Consider the following 20183-nt stretch of genomic DNA (forward strand, 5'->3'; position numbering starts at 1 on the left):
TATTTCTCAAGGGTACAAGTCCGGCTAGGTTCTAACGTATAACCCTCGATAACAAAGTAACCAATGTCCCAGATGGTTCAAGTGATATTCATTTCCCAACTTTACTCAAGTCGCAAGTATATTTCTCTAGTCCTCGAGCGTAAATTTGGGCAGCATGCCCTTTGTGTTTACCTAATTTTCCAGCCATTTTGGCTTCATTATTTTTCTCATTCAAACCCAAAGGCACACACACAACAATCTAAATTCAATAGCCATCCAATAGGCTCAAGACAGTACAAGGACAAAAATTCAAGTTAATAACAAGTGCAGAAATAAGCTTTAGTAAAAGACAGATTTGACGGGTTTTTGCGGAAATGACACAACCGATACTACGCTTATCGGATCAAAGTGAAACTTATACCGTTTCGAAGCTAAGACACAGGGTTACAATTTTCATGAAGAGCACTTAGTCTAATGTTCAGTGTAACCTAATCAAATTCCCAATTCACATAATCTGGTTTCAACTATTCGGCTAATCAACCGTACTGCATTCAAATGGCCATATCTCAGTCTACCAAGGTCCGTTTAGGCCGTTCTTGGTGGCGTTGAAAATATAAGACAGATTAATAAAACTTTCATGTTTTGGCAAAAGGCTAAATCCGAATGGATTATAGTGAATAAACACAACCAAATAGACTAAACTGTCCACGCGAAACTCTGGAATGTAACCTAGAATAGTGAGGGTATTTTCATCTTTTCACAAGCTACATTGCTCCGATTGAGCTGAAATTTTATAGGTACCTATAAAATACCATTCTATACAACTTTCATGTTTTAGGCCAAGCCTAATTCGGCCTCTAACTATGAGAACTAAAACCGAGCAGAATGAAATCCTGAAATTCCAGAAATCTAGAATTTTTGAAATCTCAAGTCAATCCTTCCATTTTCTTGCTTCCAATTCTACCAAAGCCCCTTATCTACTCTTATATACAACATATACTAAATATAAAACAAGGTTAGGCAGAAATTAATCAAACCCTAGCTTGCATACATCATCCAAGAATCATCACAACAACTTGCTTATCTTGTAATCAAGCTAAAACATGATCTAAATACCATCTTAAACCAAAATTTAAAGGAACAAGGATCATGATCAGATTTTTATACCTCAAAGATAAGGCTTGGAAGAGTGATACTTCACCCCCTTTGAAATTTCTTAGTTCCTCAAGCTTCCCAACTCACAACCCACACTTTAATCGGTTTAGAATTGGATTTTCTCACTTGGTTGAAGCAAATCAAGAAGGAAATTTGTTTCTCTTGCTCTTCTTTTCTCTCTCTCTTGTCTCGGCCCTAAGCAACAAAAAATGAGGGAGAAAGAGCTTAGTTTGTCTTATAAGAAGGTAAGAGGATTAGGACTAATTGTAACCACAAGTTGGGCCAACACTTGGCTCAACTTTCACCACAAAATTTTCTTTTCTTTCCTTGCATTTTTTGTCCCAATTTTCGGCCAAGAGATGACCATGAGGGGGGGATATTTTTCTCAATTAGTAATGAGCTTGTATGGTAAGAAAGTGGTGATCAAGTGGTGGTTAAATCGGTAATACACGGTACCCGTCGGTTCGCACCGTTTTTCTTAAAACCACATGTACTAGGGTTTTTTTTCTTCCGATTCGCCAACCTTATATCATTGTCCCTAAACACATATTATTTCTCACTTAAAAGTCACTTTTAATCACCAAATTTGATCCTTGCTTCGTACCGAAAATTCATCCGGCGAAAAAATCGCGAAAACCCTAATTTTGCTCCAATCTTGAAACCAAAGGTGAAACCCTACTTTCTAGGTTTATTTGCACTTATTGTGATGTGATTGGGTGGTAGGGCTATTATAAAATCATAAGTTCCAAATAAAAGGAAATTTTTAAGAAAACGTGAGGAATTTTACAATTCCAGTGATTAAAATTAGGGTTTCTATTAAAATATGAGACATTTAAGAAAACCGGTTAGTCACAAGTAAACTAGGGTTTTTTATTACAATATTAGGGTTTCTAATCTTTTAAAACAATTAAGGTTTTAAATCAAACCCAAAGAAATACACTTTAATATCTTCTTTACAAACAACGTTCTAATATTCGGGGTATCACAGAAATGAAATGAACGAACGAATGTCAATGAAATAAGGGGTTTTATTTACAAAAATGCATTTTCAAATGATTGGAGGAATTAGGGGAATGTTAGGAGAATGAATGAACGAACGAATGAATGGCTCCCTGTGAGCCCGTATCCTTTTAATGAATGTGTTATTATCGCTTTCCATTGTAAATGTTTCTTGAATTATTGATACTCTATGTTTAATGTATTGAATTGATTGTTTGATTATGTGTTCGGAACCTCAATGAGCTTTTAGCTCATCCCTTTAGTTGTTTTCTTTAACAGGGGAAGGCGAGCCAGGATGGGAGCTTTGTGTAGACTAGCTTAGTCTAGATCTCTGAATTTTTGTAATGGTTCTCGCTCTAGTGCTTGGCACGGGCTGGATGTATGCAGAATTGAGAACCTTTGTATATTCGCTGTTTGTACTCCCTTTTGAGATAGCAATGTATATGAGTTTTGCTTTAAATTTTGGATTATGGTTATACGAATTCTTGTGATTTTTATTTCAGAATTGATTGAGATATGACTGAATCCCGGCGAGAGTTAGGCAGGCGGTCCACCGAACCCTTTGGTTCGCCTTAGGGTGAGGTGGGGCTGTCACAAATATCAAACCATTCCTTTATTAAATCATAATACAATTCAAAAGTATCTTAGTAAAGGATATAGATATATTCATATAGGATTAATTCAAGTCGCAATAAAACCTTTATTCCATTTAGGAGTCGATGCGCCTATATATTTAGCTTTAAGAGATACAAGACTTAAAAGATATAAAACTTCACTTTTATCTATGATTCAAACAAATGTATACAATGGACCAATTTACTTTAATTGTGCTCCAAACTTTTTAGTAGATTTAACATATCCGCATGTTTTGAATTCAGTAATATTAGATATTCATTTACAAGGTGATGAATTTGAAAAACATACAAAGAATTTTGCTGTAATTTATAGATTGCGTTATAGACTTTTGTCTTCACAATTAAATCCAAAATTTATTATGATTCCAACTTTAAAAGAAGAATCAATGCTATTACAAGTTGATGCAGATAGACCTATAACTTATACTCCAAAAAGATTAAAATGGAACGAGATTACTATACCTAGTGAATTTATAATTCAAAATCCACAAGTACCAAGAAATATAGATCAAACAAATCCCGAAGATATTATAGAAGAACCTGATGGAAAAGTCTTACTAATATTTTCTTCATTTAGAGAAAGACCCTCTGCTTCAAGTCATTCACGGATACCAGCTAGAAGATCTAATTACGAATCCATAGATACAAATTTTATTTCAGAAAATTCTTCAACATTTAAATTTAAAACTCCTGTCCCCGAAGTAGTTAATCAAAATCAATCAGAATATTCTCCAACACATTCTCAGATGAAAGGAGAAATAAATGTAATACTTAAAGTGTGACGCCCCGAAAAAAAAATGAGTTTGAGAACCCGGAAATTTTGTAATTTTCTAGGGTTTATTTTTTTAATCGCCCGTTTTTCTACATTTTCTTGATTAGAAAAATTCCCCAGATAAAGTTTATGAGCAAAAATAGTTTTAAAATGATTTTCCTAGTATTGGAGAGTTTTTAGAAAATTAAGAATATATAACGGACGTGAGACCCACAAGTGCGAAAAGTTCGGAAAAATTCGGCCAATTAGGTTAAATTCCGGATACTGTGTAAAATTTATCGGGTGTTAAGGGATAAGTAGAGGATGTGAATTGATTGATGTGAGAGGAAAAAGAAAAGATAAGATTGCATTTATGGAGGTGACAAGTGTCACCATTGTATTGGAAATAGCTTATGACTTACTATTCATTTTCTTGACTTTTTGACCAATTGCTTAAATATCTTAAAAATCACACAAAATTCATTCTTGTCTTCAACCTCTTGGCTGATTCTCTCTCTAGCAAAGAAGGAAGAAAAAATCTCTTCAAAGTTTGGCAATTATCTAGCTCAAATCCTCCAAAACACTTGCTTGATCTAGTTTCTACTCCATAAAACCTCTTCTTTTAGTGATAGTGAGTTGTTTGGTGAAGTTGTTTGGAAGCTTAAGGTGACAAGTAGCTCTCCCTCTTGTTTTGCTAAGGTAAGTGGTGGATGAACACCTCTCCTTCCTCTAATGATGTTCAATTCATGATTAGTGGTGTTATAAGATGCAATTTCATGGATTATTTCTTGAGTTTGGTTGAATTGGTGAAGTTTTATTATTTTTGGGGATTTTTCTGTTTTCATAGGGATATGATTGGGTGGTCATGTATGATGATTGGAAATGATGTTTAATGACTCTAGGAGGTGGAAAAAGTGATTAAGTGCAATCAATTTCTGTTTTGGAAGAAATTTCAGAAAATTAGGTTTTGTAGTTCTTCATTCTGCCCGAATTTATTGCACCATGGTAGAGGCCGAATTGGACTTTGCTCAAAACATGAAAGTTGTAGGTATTGATGAGTTTGAAGTGCCTGTAAAATTTCAGGTCATTTGGATTAGTGTAGAGTGATATATGCCGATTTTACTGTTGCTGTTCTGGGTTGATCAGAATGCGAAAACTGCACTTGTAATTGGCCATTTTGACTGGAATTGCTTTGGATTTAGGTGTTGGTGTCTTCTGATGAAATGTATCTGGATCTCTTAGCTACCATATGCCTTTGGAATTTCGGCATTTGGACCTGTATAGACTGAGTTATAGTAATTACAGCATTATGTGATTTGTAAACCTGTTTTTGGTGTTTCCGGTTGAGTATTTGGCACATTTGACCTAGTTGTGCTAGGATTTGGACTGAGTGGCCTTCTACATTGTTGTAGAACTATCTCTTATCTTCGAAACGGTGGGTCTTGCACCTTCTTCCGACAATCATAACGCCTTTGGTACCATTACTGCAAAATGACGTCAAAACTGTTTTTCTGGTTTTGAGCTTAAGTTTCATTTCCGGATTTTTTTTCCCCCTAGCTTGACTTGCACTAGTATTACTTGGAGCTTGCTGAATGACTATGGATGAACTTGTTGTTGTGTGTGTACCTTTGGGACTGGCTGAGGAAATAATGAAGCCATGATGGCTGGAAAAGTTAGCAAATGTAGGGGAAGTGCTGTCCGAACTTTTAAAGGATTTGTTTGCATTGAGTTTGTGATCTAAGACTTGGGTTTGAGCAAGGCAATGATACATGATGGATGATTTCTGAGCCATTGAGGTGAGTGACCTCAAACTATTTCTGAAGTTACTTTTGTACCGTTTTCTTGCATTATTTACTTTTAAACTATTTCCAAAGTTACTTTTGAACTGTTTTCTTGCATATCATGCGTGCTTGCATATGAGTGTTCCTTGTTTGCTGTAATTCTTGACTTATTGGCTTGTTATTATTGATTGATAATGTGTTAAGTGCTTTCGATGATTGTTAAAACGAGTTTTCTAGGCGAGTGTGTACTTTATCGCACTCGACCTAAATAAATATGAAATTTTCAATGATTAATGATTAAATGCTAGTTGCGCATGATGTAAGCCTTTGGGCTGAATTGGCCACTACCCTTTGTTACCGATCGACTCGAGCCAGAAGCGGACTCGGTCGGGCGATATGGTGACCCTGGGTGAATTTGGTATACTCGAGTATTACCTTGTAGTCCGGCTACGTCCGGATGGGTGGAGTCCGGCCAACGTCGGATGGGTGGAGTCCGGTCAACGTCCGGAAAAGGGGATGAACGAATAAAAAGATGAACGAGGGTTTATTTATAAAAATGAAATTTTCAAATAATTGGAGGAATAAGGGGAAATGTCAGGGGAACGAACAAATGAATAGCTCCATGTGAGCGGTATCCTTTTAATGAATATGTTACTATCGCTTTCCATTGTAATTGTTTCTTGAATTATTGATTATTGATGGTTAATGTGTTGGCTTTGTTATGAAATTTCATGTTCGGAACCTTATTGAGATTTTAGCTCATTGAGCTTTGTGGAATTACCATGTGGTGTCATTTTCTGCTTTTGTTTTACTCTCACTGTGCAAATGTTGACCTGTAACAAAATTACATTTTTACCCCCGGTTACTTATTGAACTTCTAAAACATTACAATGATTTCACTGGCTCACGAGAGCAAAAATACGTACATCTGATTTCTGAACCATGACATCAATGAAATGAATTTTTGTGAAAACTATTTGATTACTGATTTTACTGGTTACTCACTGGGCTTTTAGCTCACCCCAAAAATATTTTATTTCCCCCCCCCCACAGGGCTCAAGGCGAAGGAAGGGCTTGTTGTGCATATTCACGTGACTGGATGGCTTATATCGTGTACAGTTTAAGTTTGGATCTATTTTATGTACGAGTTGGTCTTGTATAAATATTTGAAATTGATATGGATGTAAGTATACATTCCACGATTGGAATCAGTTTCCGCTGCATTTGTGACATGTAATTATTGGAGACTTGGATGTATGTTTGTGGACCATGTGATGTATATTTGAGATTTATATTGTAATTCATTTGAGGATTGTAGTGATCGACTGAGTCCCGGCGAGAGTTGGGCAGGCGGCCCGCCGAACCCTCTGGTTCGCCTTAGGGGGAGGTGGGGCCGTCACATAAAGAGTATAAAATAAATCATAAATATTTACAAGAAAATTTTGAGGATGAAGAAAATACAGAAAAAAGAATTTGATTTTCTCAATTATCTTCTGAATGTAAAGAAAAATTAATATTAGACTTTTGCATTCGCATTCGCATTCGCATTTTAGACTTTTAATAAATTTTATTATTATTTGTTCTTAAATAAGTATGTAAAAATCATTTTTAGATTACAAATAATTTTTATTATATTATTTGATTTTTGCCAAGTTAAATTAATATTTCTTGATGTAGATTATTTTAATGCTTTAATATTAATTCTTTGAATTCCGATAGCTAATTTTAAGTGTTAATAATGTTAAGTGTCAACGGGAACCTAGAATTAAGACGAAATCAATTTTTTAGGTCAAAACCTTTATAATTTCACTTAGGACGTTAAAATCTCGATAATTGAATTTTTGCGAGATTAGTATACTAGTAGGCTATCAATTTTCATTTGAGGTAAAATTTTGGAATTGGATTATGAATGAGGACTTAAGTGGAAGGTCGGACAAGATGTTAAAAGACCAAATTAGCCTTTCTCCATCTCAAATTAACCATGCAGCCATGGAACTTCCTTGGGCAAGCTTCAAATCCAAGCACTTCCATCCTTGCCGGTTCCATTCTCCACATCAACACTCAACCTTCCCTACTACCGGCTCATCCCCACTACACACACTCCACTACATCAACTCCAATTCACCACAACACCCCATTTCCATTTCCTTCTCCTGCCGTGAACCGAGAGTGAAGTGAGAGAGAGAGGAAGCCGAGCTCTTTATTTCTCTTTCTCTCTGTCCGTAAGCTAGAAAGAAAAGAGAGAGCCTTGCTGTTCTTTCTCCATCCCATCCGTAAGTTGGTGAAGAGGACCGAGAGCCAACACTTCCTCCATTTTGTTTGTAAGCTTGAGCAAGGGAGAGAGAGTCGGTGAGCTGCATTTCTGAACTGTCCGAGGGAGAGAGAGAGCAAGAGGTAGTGTGCGAGCTATCTGTCTTCATCTCCTCCATCACTGCCATGCTATCCATTTCCTTCCTCATCTTCAACCAGTTGCAATCAACCCCAACAACCAACACCATAGCCTGCACTAACTGAGCTCAGACCAGCCATAACCGAGTTCCTTAGCAAGCCGAGAGGAGAGAAAAAATTGCAACTGCTTGTCGCGTGAGTTGAGCTTCAAGTTGAGGTAAATTCTGGACTTAGACCAGTTAATTATAGGTAGATAGAGTTGTTTATGAGCATGCATGTGATGGTTGGGCAGTTGGATGATGATTTAAGTCACAGGAAAATCTGATTGTGAAGAAAATGGGAATTGCCGAGAGATTGAGCTGGGAAATGCAGCTTTAATTTGTTAATTTGAGGTGATCTGAGCTTAGATGTGTGTTTAGCTAACTAAAAACTGGATGATTAAGCTTTGCATAAGGTTAAGCAGCCTTGATTAAGCAAGGAAATAGAAGTGGTGCAGAATCTACTTGCATGCAAGCCAATCGAGAAGCCTTGGATGAAATTCTGGTTGGTTGATGATTTTTTTTTTGATGATGTCCGAATCTGGTTTTGGATTAAAACTGATAGTTAATTAGTTATTTGGTCTTGCATGTTGCTGATTGAGCCGTGGATAAAAAAAATCTGAATTTCTAGAGTTACTTGTGAGTTAAGCTAGCCGTGACTCTCCTTTATGTTTTGGGTTAAATTTTTGGTTGATTTGTTGTAAGGAGTGATTGTTTGATGCCAAGAGCTAATGATTGATGAAACTCTTGGCCATTTGAGTAAATTTTTACAAGAGTTAAATTTTTGGTGGAATCATTTAAGTGATTTGGCCGAAATGCACTTGGAAAGTCCATGACTTGTGGTTTGGAATTGTTTTGATGGGGACCTCCTTTGTTGAATTTTTTATTAGAATTGAACTTGTTAAGACCTAGGGCTAATGATTGATGAAGCCCTAGTGAAATTGATGTTTGAATTGTGATTTTACTATATTGGCAAATTGGAATATAATGTGCAAGTGAATTGGAATCGTGAAGTCTGTTTAGGTCCTTTGAACTCGAGTACCTTTAAAGCATGCTTTGTTGATATATTTTGTCCTAGTATCAAGCTATAGAAATTGAGTATAGTACGATAATGCTAAAATTCGAGTGTCGGGATTTTTTCTTTTAAAACCTTGCCAACTAGTTAATTCTTTCCTTTGCTTAAACTAGCCTTATTATTTTTAGGAAATAATTGCACTAACTTCCAAACGCTAGATTTTTCGTAAATTTGTCCCTGGCTAGTTGTTTTAGAGGAAAATTGTCAAAAACATGAGATTTTAATAACTTTAAATGAAAGGCGTAGAAAACTTGTTCGGCAAGAAACCTTATTTGAAGTAAGTGGGTTCTAGTTTGCATCTCTAGAAAGAAAATACCTTTAAAGAAACCATACGAAACACTTTATCACTTTTACTAGTTTTAATTCTAAGAGAGTTGTGGATTTATTTTAAGAAGATAAACTAGTTATATATCGGATAATCTTTCATATATAAATCAAGAACTTGTATAGTAAAACTTATAGTTTTAAAACTTGGTCTTTTAGGGTTTAGCGAGGACGTGGACTTCGATTCCCAGCTTGACTTTTGAGCTTCACTTTTGGTGAGTGTCCGTGCTTGTTCTATGATTAACTTGTTAAAGTGCTTTCTTGACTGTTATGTGATAATTGGAATGTGGTTTTCCTGATCCATCGAAGTGGGCAGTGTGTACTTTATCGCACTGGCCCTTTCGAGTGGTGATTTGCTTGAAATGTTTTCTCGAGATCTTGCTTGCACTAGTTAAGTACTGAGTGGGGGAATGTACCACACCTGAGGGTGGGAGGGCCTCTTATCCTAACTCAAGTACCAAAAACCTTGTAACTGTTGATTGGAGCGTGGACTCATCAACTAATCCACCAGGCAGGGGAATGTACCACACCTTAGGGTGGGAGGGCCTCTTATCCTGACTTGGTAACCACTTGTTGTGATGCCGTGGGGTGAATCCCTCAACTAGGCTATAAAAAGGTATACTCGAGTAATACCAAACTCTCTCATGAGAAGAACGGGCCCGGTGGGAGTAAGTTGGTCGGAGCGTGATAAGAAAAAAAAAATCTACTTGGACCTTAGATAGTGAGAGTTGACGGAGAGTCAACTGCAATCAATTTTGATCAAGCTCGGGGAGAATGGCTCCTGAAAGCCCTGTATCCTACCCTGTGCTGTTATACGCTTTCATACTTGTTGAATTTAGTTTGAAACTATTATTTGCTACTTGTTTTATATGAATGCATGTTTGGGGCACCACTGAGTTTCAGGTCACCTCACGTTACTTGTTTTCCTGAACAGGTTCTGGCATTTGAGAGACCTGAAGTCTGCCTTTACCTTTTATGAATGTTGTTTTGAATCAGACTATGTATCTTTCGGCTTGGGTTGCCACTTGAAGCTGGAAAAGTGCAAAACCTGAGTTTTGTTTGACTTGTATGAATGTATTTGAATTTTATGACTTCACTTTGTGGTTTGTAATAAATGTAGTTATGTTTTAAATTGATTGGAGGTGTACTTAAGAGTGGATGTTCGGTTGTCCAATGGTAATGTTATCTCTGAAGTTAATGTGTTCTTAGTATTTTGGTCGTTTTAAGGATTGGCTTGTTCGGGTGGCGAATTTTGTTTTGGTTTAAGTTATACATCGGAAGGGTTTAGCCAGTTTGCTTGCGTGAGTCTTGGCGAGAGCCAGGCAAGCGACTCGCCAACCCTCTGGTTCACCTTAGGGAGAAGTGGGGCCGTCACAGTTGGTATCAGAGCCTAGGTTAGAAAAGTTATTTGAAAGATATATTAGATGTGTTAGAAACCCTGAACCTCTTAGAGATAAGAAGTGAGATAATTAGACATATCTTAAGTAGTATTTGAGCAAGCTAGCTATTTAAGCATTAACCTTTGGATTTTGGTTATTTTGTAGGTATGGAAAATGGAAACGGACATGCTAATGGTAACGGATTGGCTAATGGACATGTAGAGCCTCTTAGGTCCATCTCCTATAGGCCACGAGGCAGAGGATCTCGTATACGTTATGCACCAGCTGATAGGTACCCCCGATGTCAGTGTAGGGTCACATATGCCTATCCTAATGAGTTAGTGCTGTCTTTAGACGACGAGCGTCGCCAATTGAGGGACACTAATCACACTTTGACCCAGGATGTTGAGGAGTTGAGCATCATGGTTGATACTCAGCTTGACCGCATAGCTGATCTAGAGCAGAGGTTAGCAGCCGAGAGGGTTAGGTCAGAGGCTGCTCGTGAGGAGTTAGAGAGACAGAGGTCTCGGTTGACTCGAGTAGCTGAGGAGGTACGAGATAGGAGTGCTGGTATCATGGCTGACGCCACTATGATGATAGACGAGGTCATGGGTATCATTCAGGGTACTGCTCAGGCGAGTGTTGGGGAGGACCTGGAGGAGGACCCTGAGGAGGACGTTGCCCCTGGCAGCCCTGCTGAGGGTTAGACTAGGTTTGATTTGCTTGTAACTAGGTATTCAGGGTTAGTTAGGGTGACACTAGTTTAGGTCATAACATTTTGTCTAACTAGATGGCCTACTTTTGAGGCATTACATCCCTATTTTTGGTTTAAGAGGTTGTCTGTATATATTTGTTAAACTTGTGTGCCATACTTTTGGAAAGCACCCTAACTTGTTATATGTATGAACCTTGGTATGTGAATATATGTTAAGTGTTTTATTTTCCTTTTCCTCAATGTTCATGTTGATGTTATTTTTAAAAAAAATATTAATTAAAATATCCTCGCTTAATCGCTTCCTTTTTATCAATAGCCATAATTAGGCTATGGATCGACAAGTTAGAGGTAGAGAACGTGGGAGATCAACTAGACAACACCCCGAGGTTGGTGGTGATAGGGAACTTGAGGTCAATCAAGACCGTGGTCAAGAGGGCGTGGCAGGAGACCCAGTGGCCACCGCGATCAATAGAATAACTGATGTCTTAGAGCGCATGACTGAACACCAAGCTCTTGGACCGGTGCATCACCAAGGAGGCCCAATCGATACTGAGGATCGGGCATTAGAGAGATTCTTGTAGTTTGGACCTCCAAAGTTTTATGGAGGACCAGAACCTAAGGTAGCAGAAGGTTGGTGGGAGAGGATCTCTGACATTTTTGCAGCTCTAAATTATGCGGAGGAGAGACAAGTGACTTTCGCAGCGTTCCAGTTTGAGAGAGCTGCTCATTCCTGGTGGAACCTAGTTAGGGTTAATTGGGACAGGAACCATATTCCTAGGACCTGGACGAACTTCACAAGGGAGTTCAACGCCAAGTTTCTTCCCCCTCTCATCCAAGATAAAAGAGAGGATGACTTCATCAAGTGTAGGCAGGGGGTGGTGAGTGTCGCCGAATATGAGATTCAATTCACGAAATTGTCCCGTTTTGCTCCTGAATTGGTAGCCACGGAGCAAAGGCGTATAAGGAGAATTGTGCAGGGACTAAACGTGGAGATCCAAGAGGGATTAGCTGCTGTTTGGATAGATACATTTGCTGATGCTGTAGAGAGAGCTCAAAGGGTTGAAGTTGCTAGAGCTCAAGTAAAATCTTTCCAGACCAAGAAAAGATTTGCCCCTAGCAGCAGTCGGGAGCCGACTTATGCAAATGCTTCACCGGCCAAAGTGGGTCGAGGAATGGGTGGAGTAAATAGTCCTGGAGCACCACGAGGCGCTCTAGCGAGAGGAACTGGGGCAAGAGGTACCGGGGGAAGAGATATCGGAGCTAGAGGAGGACCAAGTGGAAGGGGTCAACCTAGGAACGCCTCGCAAGGAGGTCGTGTGACAACCCCTCAGGTAACTTGTGGGTACTGCAGGAAAGCTGGCCATACCGAGGATGGATGCTGGAGGAAAGAAGGAAAGTGCTTGAGGTGCGGAAGCAGCGAGCACCAGATTGCCGGTTGTCCGAAAACACAAGAAGGTGGTACCCAGAGTGCTAGACAAGCCACTTCGGGAGGAAGTAGGCCGAAAGTTCCTGCCAGGGTGTACGCCATAGACGACCAAACCGTACCTGATTCCTCAGAAGTCGTGAAAGGTACTCTTCCAATCTTTCACCGATTAGTTAGAGTACTAATTGATCCTGGCGCAACTCATTCATTTGTGAATTCAACTTTTATGTCCAGAATTGATGTAAAACCTGTTATATTACCCTTTGATCTTGAAGTTAGGACACCCATGGGTAATAAGAGCATAATCACTAGCCTGACCTATAAGAACTGCGAATTCTGGATTGGAGAGCGTAGGATGCTAGTAGATCTAGTCAGTTTGGACATAAAAGGTTATGATGTTATTATAGGAATGGATTTCCTTGCTTATTACCATGCTAAGCTTGATTGTAGAGCAAAAATGTTAGAATTTTGGATTCCCCGGGAAGCCACCCTGAAGTTAGATGTGAAGGGGCAGATTAGCATCGTCTGCTATGATTTCGGGAATTCGAGTAAGAAAAATGTTGTATAAAGGAGCGCAAGGTTTCTTAGCCTTCCTGATTAACGCTCCCAGTGACCAAGTAAAGTTGGAAGATGTGCCAGTAGTAAGGGAATATCCGGATGTTTTTCCTGAAGAATTAAAAACATTACCTCCAAAGAGAGAAGTGGAGTTCAAGATTGAACTAGTGCCAGGAACGGCTCCGATTTCTAAGACTCTGTACCGAATGGCACCTGCAGAGCTCAAAGAATTGAAAATTCAATTACAGGATTTATTGGAGAGAGGTTTTGTTAGAGAAAGTGATTCGCCATGGGAAGCACCCGTTCTATTTGTTAAGAAAAAGGACGGAAGTTTGAGGTTATGTATTGATTATCGAGGATTAAATGAAGTTACAATTAAAAAGAAATACCTTCTACCATTGATTGACAGCTTATTCGATCAGCTGCAAGGATCAGTAGTTTTCTCCAAGCTGGATTTGAGGCAAGGGTATTATCAGTTGAAAATTAAGAAGGAAGACATACCCAAGACTACGTTCAATACAAGATATGGACATTTTGAGTTTGCAGTCATGCCATTTGGATTAACCAATGCACCAGCTGCCTTCATGGACTTAATGCAGAGAGTCTTTAAAAAGTACTTGGATCAGTTTGTAGTAGTTTTTATTGATGATATCCTAGTATATTCTAAGACTCGAGAAGAACATGCTAAACACTTGGAGGCAGTGCTGCAGATCTTAAGAGAGCATAAATTGTATGTTAAATTTAGCAAGTGCGAGTTTTGGCTGGAAGAAATTTCTTTTCTGGGTACAAAGTTTCTAAAGATGGAATGCCGTGGATCCGGCAAAAGTTGAGACGGTCACAATGTGGAAGCAGCCAGATTTCCAACAGAGGTTAGAAGTTTCTTGGGCTTAGCAGGTTATTACAGGCGGTTCATCAAGGACTTTTCGAAGATTGCTGGACCTATGACAGAGCTGACAAAGAAAAATAATAAGTTCATTTGGACTCCAAAGTGCGAGTTAAGCTTTCAGGAGTTAAAGAAGCGCTTAACATCAGCTCCTATTTTGGCATTGCCTGACGGAGTAGAAAGTTATGTCGTATACTCTGATGCCTCTAGGGAAGGTCTAGGATGCGTACTAATGCAAAAGGGTAAGGTAGTTGCCTATGCCTCTAGAAAATTGAAACCTCATGAACAAAATTACCCAACGCATGACCTAGAACTGGCCGCAGTGGTCTTTGCCTTAAGGAAATGGAGGCATTACTTGTATGGTGTGACCTTTGAAGTTTATACGGACTACAAGAGCCTTAAGTACTTGTTCTCCCAAAAGGAATTGAATTTGAGACAGAGGCGGTGGGTAGAATTTTTAGAAAATTATGATTGTTCAATCAACTACCACCCAGGAAAACCCAACGTGGTAGCAGACGCTCTAAGTATAAAAACCCAAGTAGCGGGGTTAATGGTAAAAGAATAGGACATGTTAGAAGAGGTTAGTACTTGGAACCCTCGCTTGGAAAGATTGAAGATTTTATTTGGGAACTTGTCATTGAAGTCACCATTATTGGAGCGTATTAAGGAGGCACAGAAAACGGACCCTATAATCCAGAAAAATTTGGAGAAAATGCAAAAAGGAGAAAACCTAGACTTTAAATTAGGGTCTGAAGGAATGTTAAGATTTCGAGATCGAATTGTGGTTCCGGTTGATGAAGGGTTAAGGAGAGAAATTCTAGAAGAATCACATTGATCGAGGTATACTATACACCCAGGAGTGAACAAAATGTATCACGATGTGAAAAAGTTATACTGGTGGGACGGTTTTAAAAAGGACGTGGCAGAACTTGTACAGAAATGTTTGATATGCCAATAAGTAAAAGCTGAACATCAGAAACCCTCTAGTTTATTACAGCCACTAGAAATTCCCGAATAGAAATGGGAACACATAACCATGGATTTTGTAATGGGATTGCCTCGAAGTCAAAAAGGATTTGATGCGGTTTGGGTGATAGTTGACAGGCTTACCAAATCTGCACATTTTCTACCTGTGAGTATGAGCTTTTCTTTGGAGAAAATGGCCAAGTTGTACACAGAAGAGATCATGAGATTGCATGGTATCCCTATAAGCATTGTGTCTGATCGAGATCCAAGATTTGTTTCACGGTTCTGGCAGAAATTTCAAGAGATATTGGAGACCAAGTTAAAATTTAGTACTGCTTATCATCCCCAAACAGACGGGCAGTCAGAAAGGACAATTCAGACTTTGGAAGATATGCTGAGGTCGTGTATATTGGATTTTGGAGCTAAATGGAGTCAGTATATGACCTTAGTAGAATTTGCTTATAATAACAGTTATCACGCTTCAATTCAAATGGCACCTTATGAGGCATTGTATGGGAGAAGGTGTCGATCTCTGATTCATTGGGATGAAGTGAGAGAGAAGAAAATTTTAGACCCAACGGCTATACCTTGGATGGAAGAAACTCATGAGAAAGTGAAACTAATTAGAGAAAGGCTTCAAACTGCCCAAGTCGACAAAAGAGCTACGCCGACACAAGGAGAAAAGATTTGGAGTTCGAAGTAGGAGACAAAGTTTTCCTAAGAGTTAAACCCTTGAAGGGCAGAGTAGTGTCCAAAAAGGGTAAGAAGCTAAAGCCGAGGTATATTGGACCTTTTGAAATTTTGAAACAAATCGGTAAAGTGGCGTATCAGTTGAGATTGCCTGCAAGCATGGCCAAGATTCACAATGTATTTCATATTTTTATGCTCAAGAAATATCACCCCTACCCAAGCCATGTGTTGCAATTGGAAGAAATTGAGGTGGATGAGTCGTTAACTTATGAGGAAGGACCAGTTAGGATTTTTGAAAAGTAAGAAAATTCCTTTGGTGAAAATCCTATGGAGAAATCATGGAATAGAGGAGGCAACTTGGGAACTAGAAGAGGATATGCAGAGAAAATACCCTGAATTATTTCTTTAGAAGGTGAGAATTTTGAGGACAAAATTCATTTAAGGGGGGGAGGATGTGAGAACCTTGAAAAAAATAATAATAAAAAATATATATATATACATATTGCATTCGCATTTTAGACTTTTAATAAATTTTATTATTATTTGTTCTTAAATAAGTATGTAAAAATAATTTTTAGATTACAAATAATTTAATTGTGCAAAATATTATATTATTTGATTTTTGCTAAGTTAAATTAATATTTCTTGATATAGATTATTTTAATACTTTAATATTAATTCTATGAATTCCGATACTAATCTTAAGTGCTAATAATGTTAAGTGTCAACGGGAACCTAGAATTAAGACGAAATCGATTTTTTAGGTCAAAACCTTTATAATTTCACTTAGGACGTTAAAATCTCGATAATTGAATTTTTACGAGATTAGTATACTAGTAGGCTATCAATTTTCATTTGGGGTAAAATTTTGGAATTGGATTACGAATGAGGACTTAAGTGGAAGGTCGGACAAGATGTTAAAAGACCAAATTAGCCTTTCTCCATCTCAAATTAACCATGCAGCCATGGAACTTCCTTGGGCAAGCTTCAAATCCAAGCACTTCCATCCTTGCCGGTTCTAATATGAATGCGCGGATCTAGACGAACAATCAAGTTGGAACGGCGGCACGTATGACCCCTCTAAACCCCGAATTGATGAACTAAGATGAATCTCAACCCAACAACTAACGATTTAGTGAACCAACGATCTGGATAGAAGAACGCCACAATCAAGGTGTATACTTGGTTGATAAGTTCAAGTTGAATAACTCAAGAAAAACTCTCAAGTATTCAAGCAAAGCTCTCTTGGAAGAGAAAAGTGAATAAACTCACAAATATAATGTAATTTCTCGATCCCTTAACAAGGAGGAAGTAAGGCTATTTATAGCCTTTACAAGCATTAACCCTAATCCCAAAATTGACTAAACTAACCCTACTAATTAATGACAAGGATTCGGCCAGCCCTAAGAGTTTAATGGACTGACTTTAACTAATATTTAACTATAAAAAGATAAATAATAGAACTAGCTTAACTCTTCCTTAAGCGTGACCACTAGGTGAGGACACGCCTAACTAGCAACAGGCGCTGGAGGGTCTTCTACTTGGAGCAATGTGTAAAGTTTTGAATCTTCATTCTCCAAGCCTTCAATAATCTTTAAATCATCTCCAATGCGGCCTTGGATTGTACTCACAAGGGCTTGTAAAGATTCACGCATCTTCTTGGCACGAGCTCTTGTGACTGGACCACTTGGTACTTGAATGACTTGGGCAACTTGTGTTTGACCAGCCTTGAGCCCCTCATCAATCCCCTCCTCTTGTAGGCGATTTGTCCCCAAATCAAGCTCGTCATCTGCATGAAAAGGACTCAAGTCAGCCACATTGAATGTAGCATGTACTCCATACTCACCTGGAAGGTCAAGTTTGTAGGCATTGTCATTGATGCGCTCCACAACTTGAAATGGTCCATCACCCCGTGGAAGTAGTTTGTTGCGCCTTTGGTTTGGAAAACGCTCCTTTCTCATGTGTATCCAAACCCAATCACCTGGTTCAAACACCATCTGGCGACGTCCCTTGTTGGCACTTTGAATGTATTGAAGGGTACGTTTCTCAATATTAGCTCTAGCTTTGGTATGCAAATCCCGCACAATCTCAGCCTTTTTCTTACCATCTAGGTTAACTCTCTCAGAAATAGGTAAAGGAGACAAGTCTAAAGGTGTGAGAGGGTTAAATCCATAAACAATTTCAAAAGGTGAAAATTGAGTAGAAGTATGCACAGTGCGATTATATGCAAATTCAACATGAGGCAAGCAATCTTCCCAAGATTTAATGTTCTTTTTAATAATTGCTCGCAACAATGTAGATAAAGTCCGATTAACCACTTCAGTTTGTCCATCAGTTTGTGGGTGACTAGAAGTAGAAAAAAGCAATTTAGTCCCTAGTTTACACCACAAAGTTTTCCAAAAGTAGCTAAGGAACCTTACATCCCTATCAGAAACAATGGTACGAGGTACCCCATGTAAACGCACTATGTCTCTAAAGAATAAATCAGCCACATGTTTAGCATCATCAGTTTTATGGCAAGGAATGAAGTGAGCCATCTTTGAGAAACGATCAACTACCACATAAATGGAATCATGCCCTTGTCTAGTTCTAGGTAATCCAAGTACAAAGTCCATAGACAAATCTACCCAAGGTTCATGTGGGATGGGTAAAGGAGTGTAGAGTCCATAAGGATGTACCTTTGATTTTGCTTGGTGACAAGTGACACACCTTTGTGTATGCCTCTCGACGTCCCTCTTCATGCGAGGCCAGTAGAAATGCTCTTGGAGAATTGACAAGGTCTTCGCCACTCCAAAATGTCCCATGAGGCCTCCACCATGAGCCTCTCTAACCAGCAAAAGTCGCATGGAGCACAGGGGAATACATAGTTTGCCTTTGTAGTACAAGAACCCCTGCGACATAGAATAATGCTCACGAGTAACTCGTGGCAAGGTTGTGAAAATCTCACCAAAGTCTAGGTCAGCTGCATATAAATCCTTAATGAATTCAAAGCCAAGCAACTTAGTGTCTAGTGTAGTGATTAGTGTATACCTTCTAGAAAGTGCATCAGCCACTACATTAGTCTTCCCAACCTTATATTGGATGACAAACACAAAACTATCAATGAAAGCCACCCACCTCGCATGCCTTTTGCTCAATTTGGTTTGTGATTTGATGTGTTTGAGCGATTCATGATCAGTGTGGAGTACGAATTCCCGAGGTCTGAGGTAGTGTTGCCAAGTTTGGAGAGCGCGCACCAAGGCCATCAATTCCTTGTCATAAGTTGAGTAGTTCAACGAGGCACCAGTCAACTTCTCACTAAAGTAGGCCACTGGTTTTCCCTCTTGAATGAGCACAGCTCCAATACCTATACCAGAAGCATCACACTCTACTTCAAAAGCCTTGTCCAAATTAGGTAAACTTAATACAGGTGCATGTGTGAGCTTGTGTTTAAGTAATTGGAAAGACTTAGCTTGTTCTTCTTCCCATTGGAATGGCACATTCATATCAACATCATTCTTGGTCACTGAATTTTGGTGAATAACAATCCATGTGGTTTACTCGAAGCATACTTGGATTCAGTCTTTTTTTTTTTAAAAGGGTTAAGGTTCAACAAAGCCAGTTACACAAGCTTCATAATATGGTAAAATGCATACCCGGTCAATTTGGGAAAAGCAGAAAAGTTTGAAAGTGACAAATCCAACCAAATCAGATGCCACAGCAAAAGTTGGCAAAAGCATCACAAGACTCATGTTTACGCGATTCTCAAGGCAAATTGGATCAAATGATGGTGGCAAGTCCATTATTTCTTCTTTTCTTGCAGGAACGTTGCATTTACAAACAAAAGCAGCCACTCTCCTTTTCGCACCTAAATCGATGTCAGAAAAGCTCCACAGCAAGCAAAAACGTAGTGATAATGTTATTGGCAAAGCTTGATCATAAGAAACAACATCAGCTATCATTTCAGCCACAGAGATCAAATCTCCCTCTTGGTACAAAATTTGAACTACCCCGAGATAAAAACTCAATTCATTGTTTAAACTTCCCCAGTGGAGTCATGATTTTAAGCTTTATTCGGGCCAGTCCCATGATTTTCGTTTTATTCAGGCCAGTCCCATGATTTTCATTTCATTCGGGTCAGTCCCATGATTTTTATTTTATTCGGGTCAGTCCCATGATTTTTGTTTTATTCGGGCCAGTCCCACGATTTTCGTTTTATTCGGGTCAGTCCCATGATTTTCATTTTATTCGGGGCAGTCCCATGATTTTCGTTTTGTTCGGGCCAGTCCCATGATTTAAAACTTATTCGGGTCAGTCCCATGATTAAAACCTTGTTCGGGTCAGTCCCATGATTTTCGTTTTATTCGGGTCAGTCCCATGATTTTCGTTTTGTTCGGGCCAGTCCCATGATTTAAAGCTTATTCGGGTTAGTCCCATGATTAAAAACTTGTTCGGGTCAGTCCCATGA

General features: G+C 38.8%; 1 protein-coding gene across 1 annotated transcript; it reads left to right on the top strand.

The window, feature by feature from the left end:
* Positions 1-11548: 11548 nt before the first annotated feature.
* On the top strand, positions 11549-13210 carry LOC113708314 (uncharacterized). The gene is made up of 2 exons (XM_027230776.1): positions 11549-11740; positions 11801-13210. Exons 1-2 carry the CDS (start codon positions 11549-11551, stop codon positions 13208-13210), a joined length of 1602 nt encoding a protein of 533 aa, XP_027086577.1.
* The last annotated feature ends 6973 nt before the right edge of the window (positions 13211-20183 follow it).

This window comes from Coffea arabica, chromosome 9c (genome assembly GCF_036785885.1).
Source record: "Coffea arabica cultivar ET-39 chromosome 9c, Coffea Arabica ET-39 HiFi, whole genome shotgun sequence".
Lineage (NCBI taxonomy): Eukaryota > Viridiplantae > Streptophyta > Magnoliopsida > Gentianales > Rubiaceae > Coffea > Coffea arabica.

Excerpts from the sequence above, each read along its gene's own strand:
- LOC113708314 (XM_027230776.1), top strand. The coding sequence starts at position 11,549 with ATGGATCGACAAGTTAGAGGTAGAGAACGTGGGAGATCAACTAGACAA. Across the intron at positions 11,741-11,800 it reads AACACCAAGCTCTTGGACCG|TTTGGACCTCCAAAGTTTTA; the intron begins GTGCATCACCAA and ends AGATTCTTGTAG.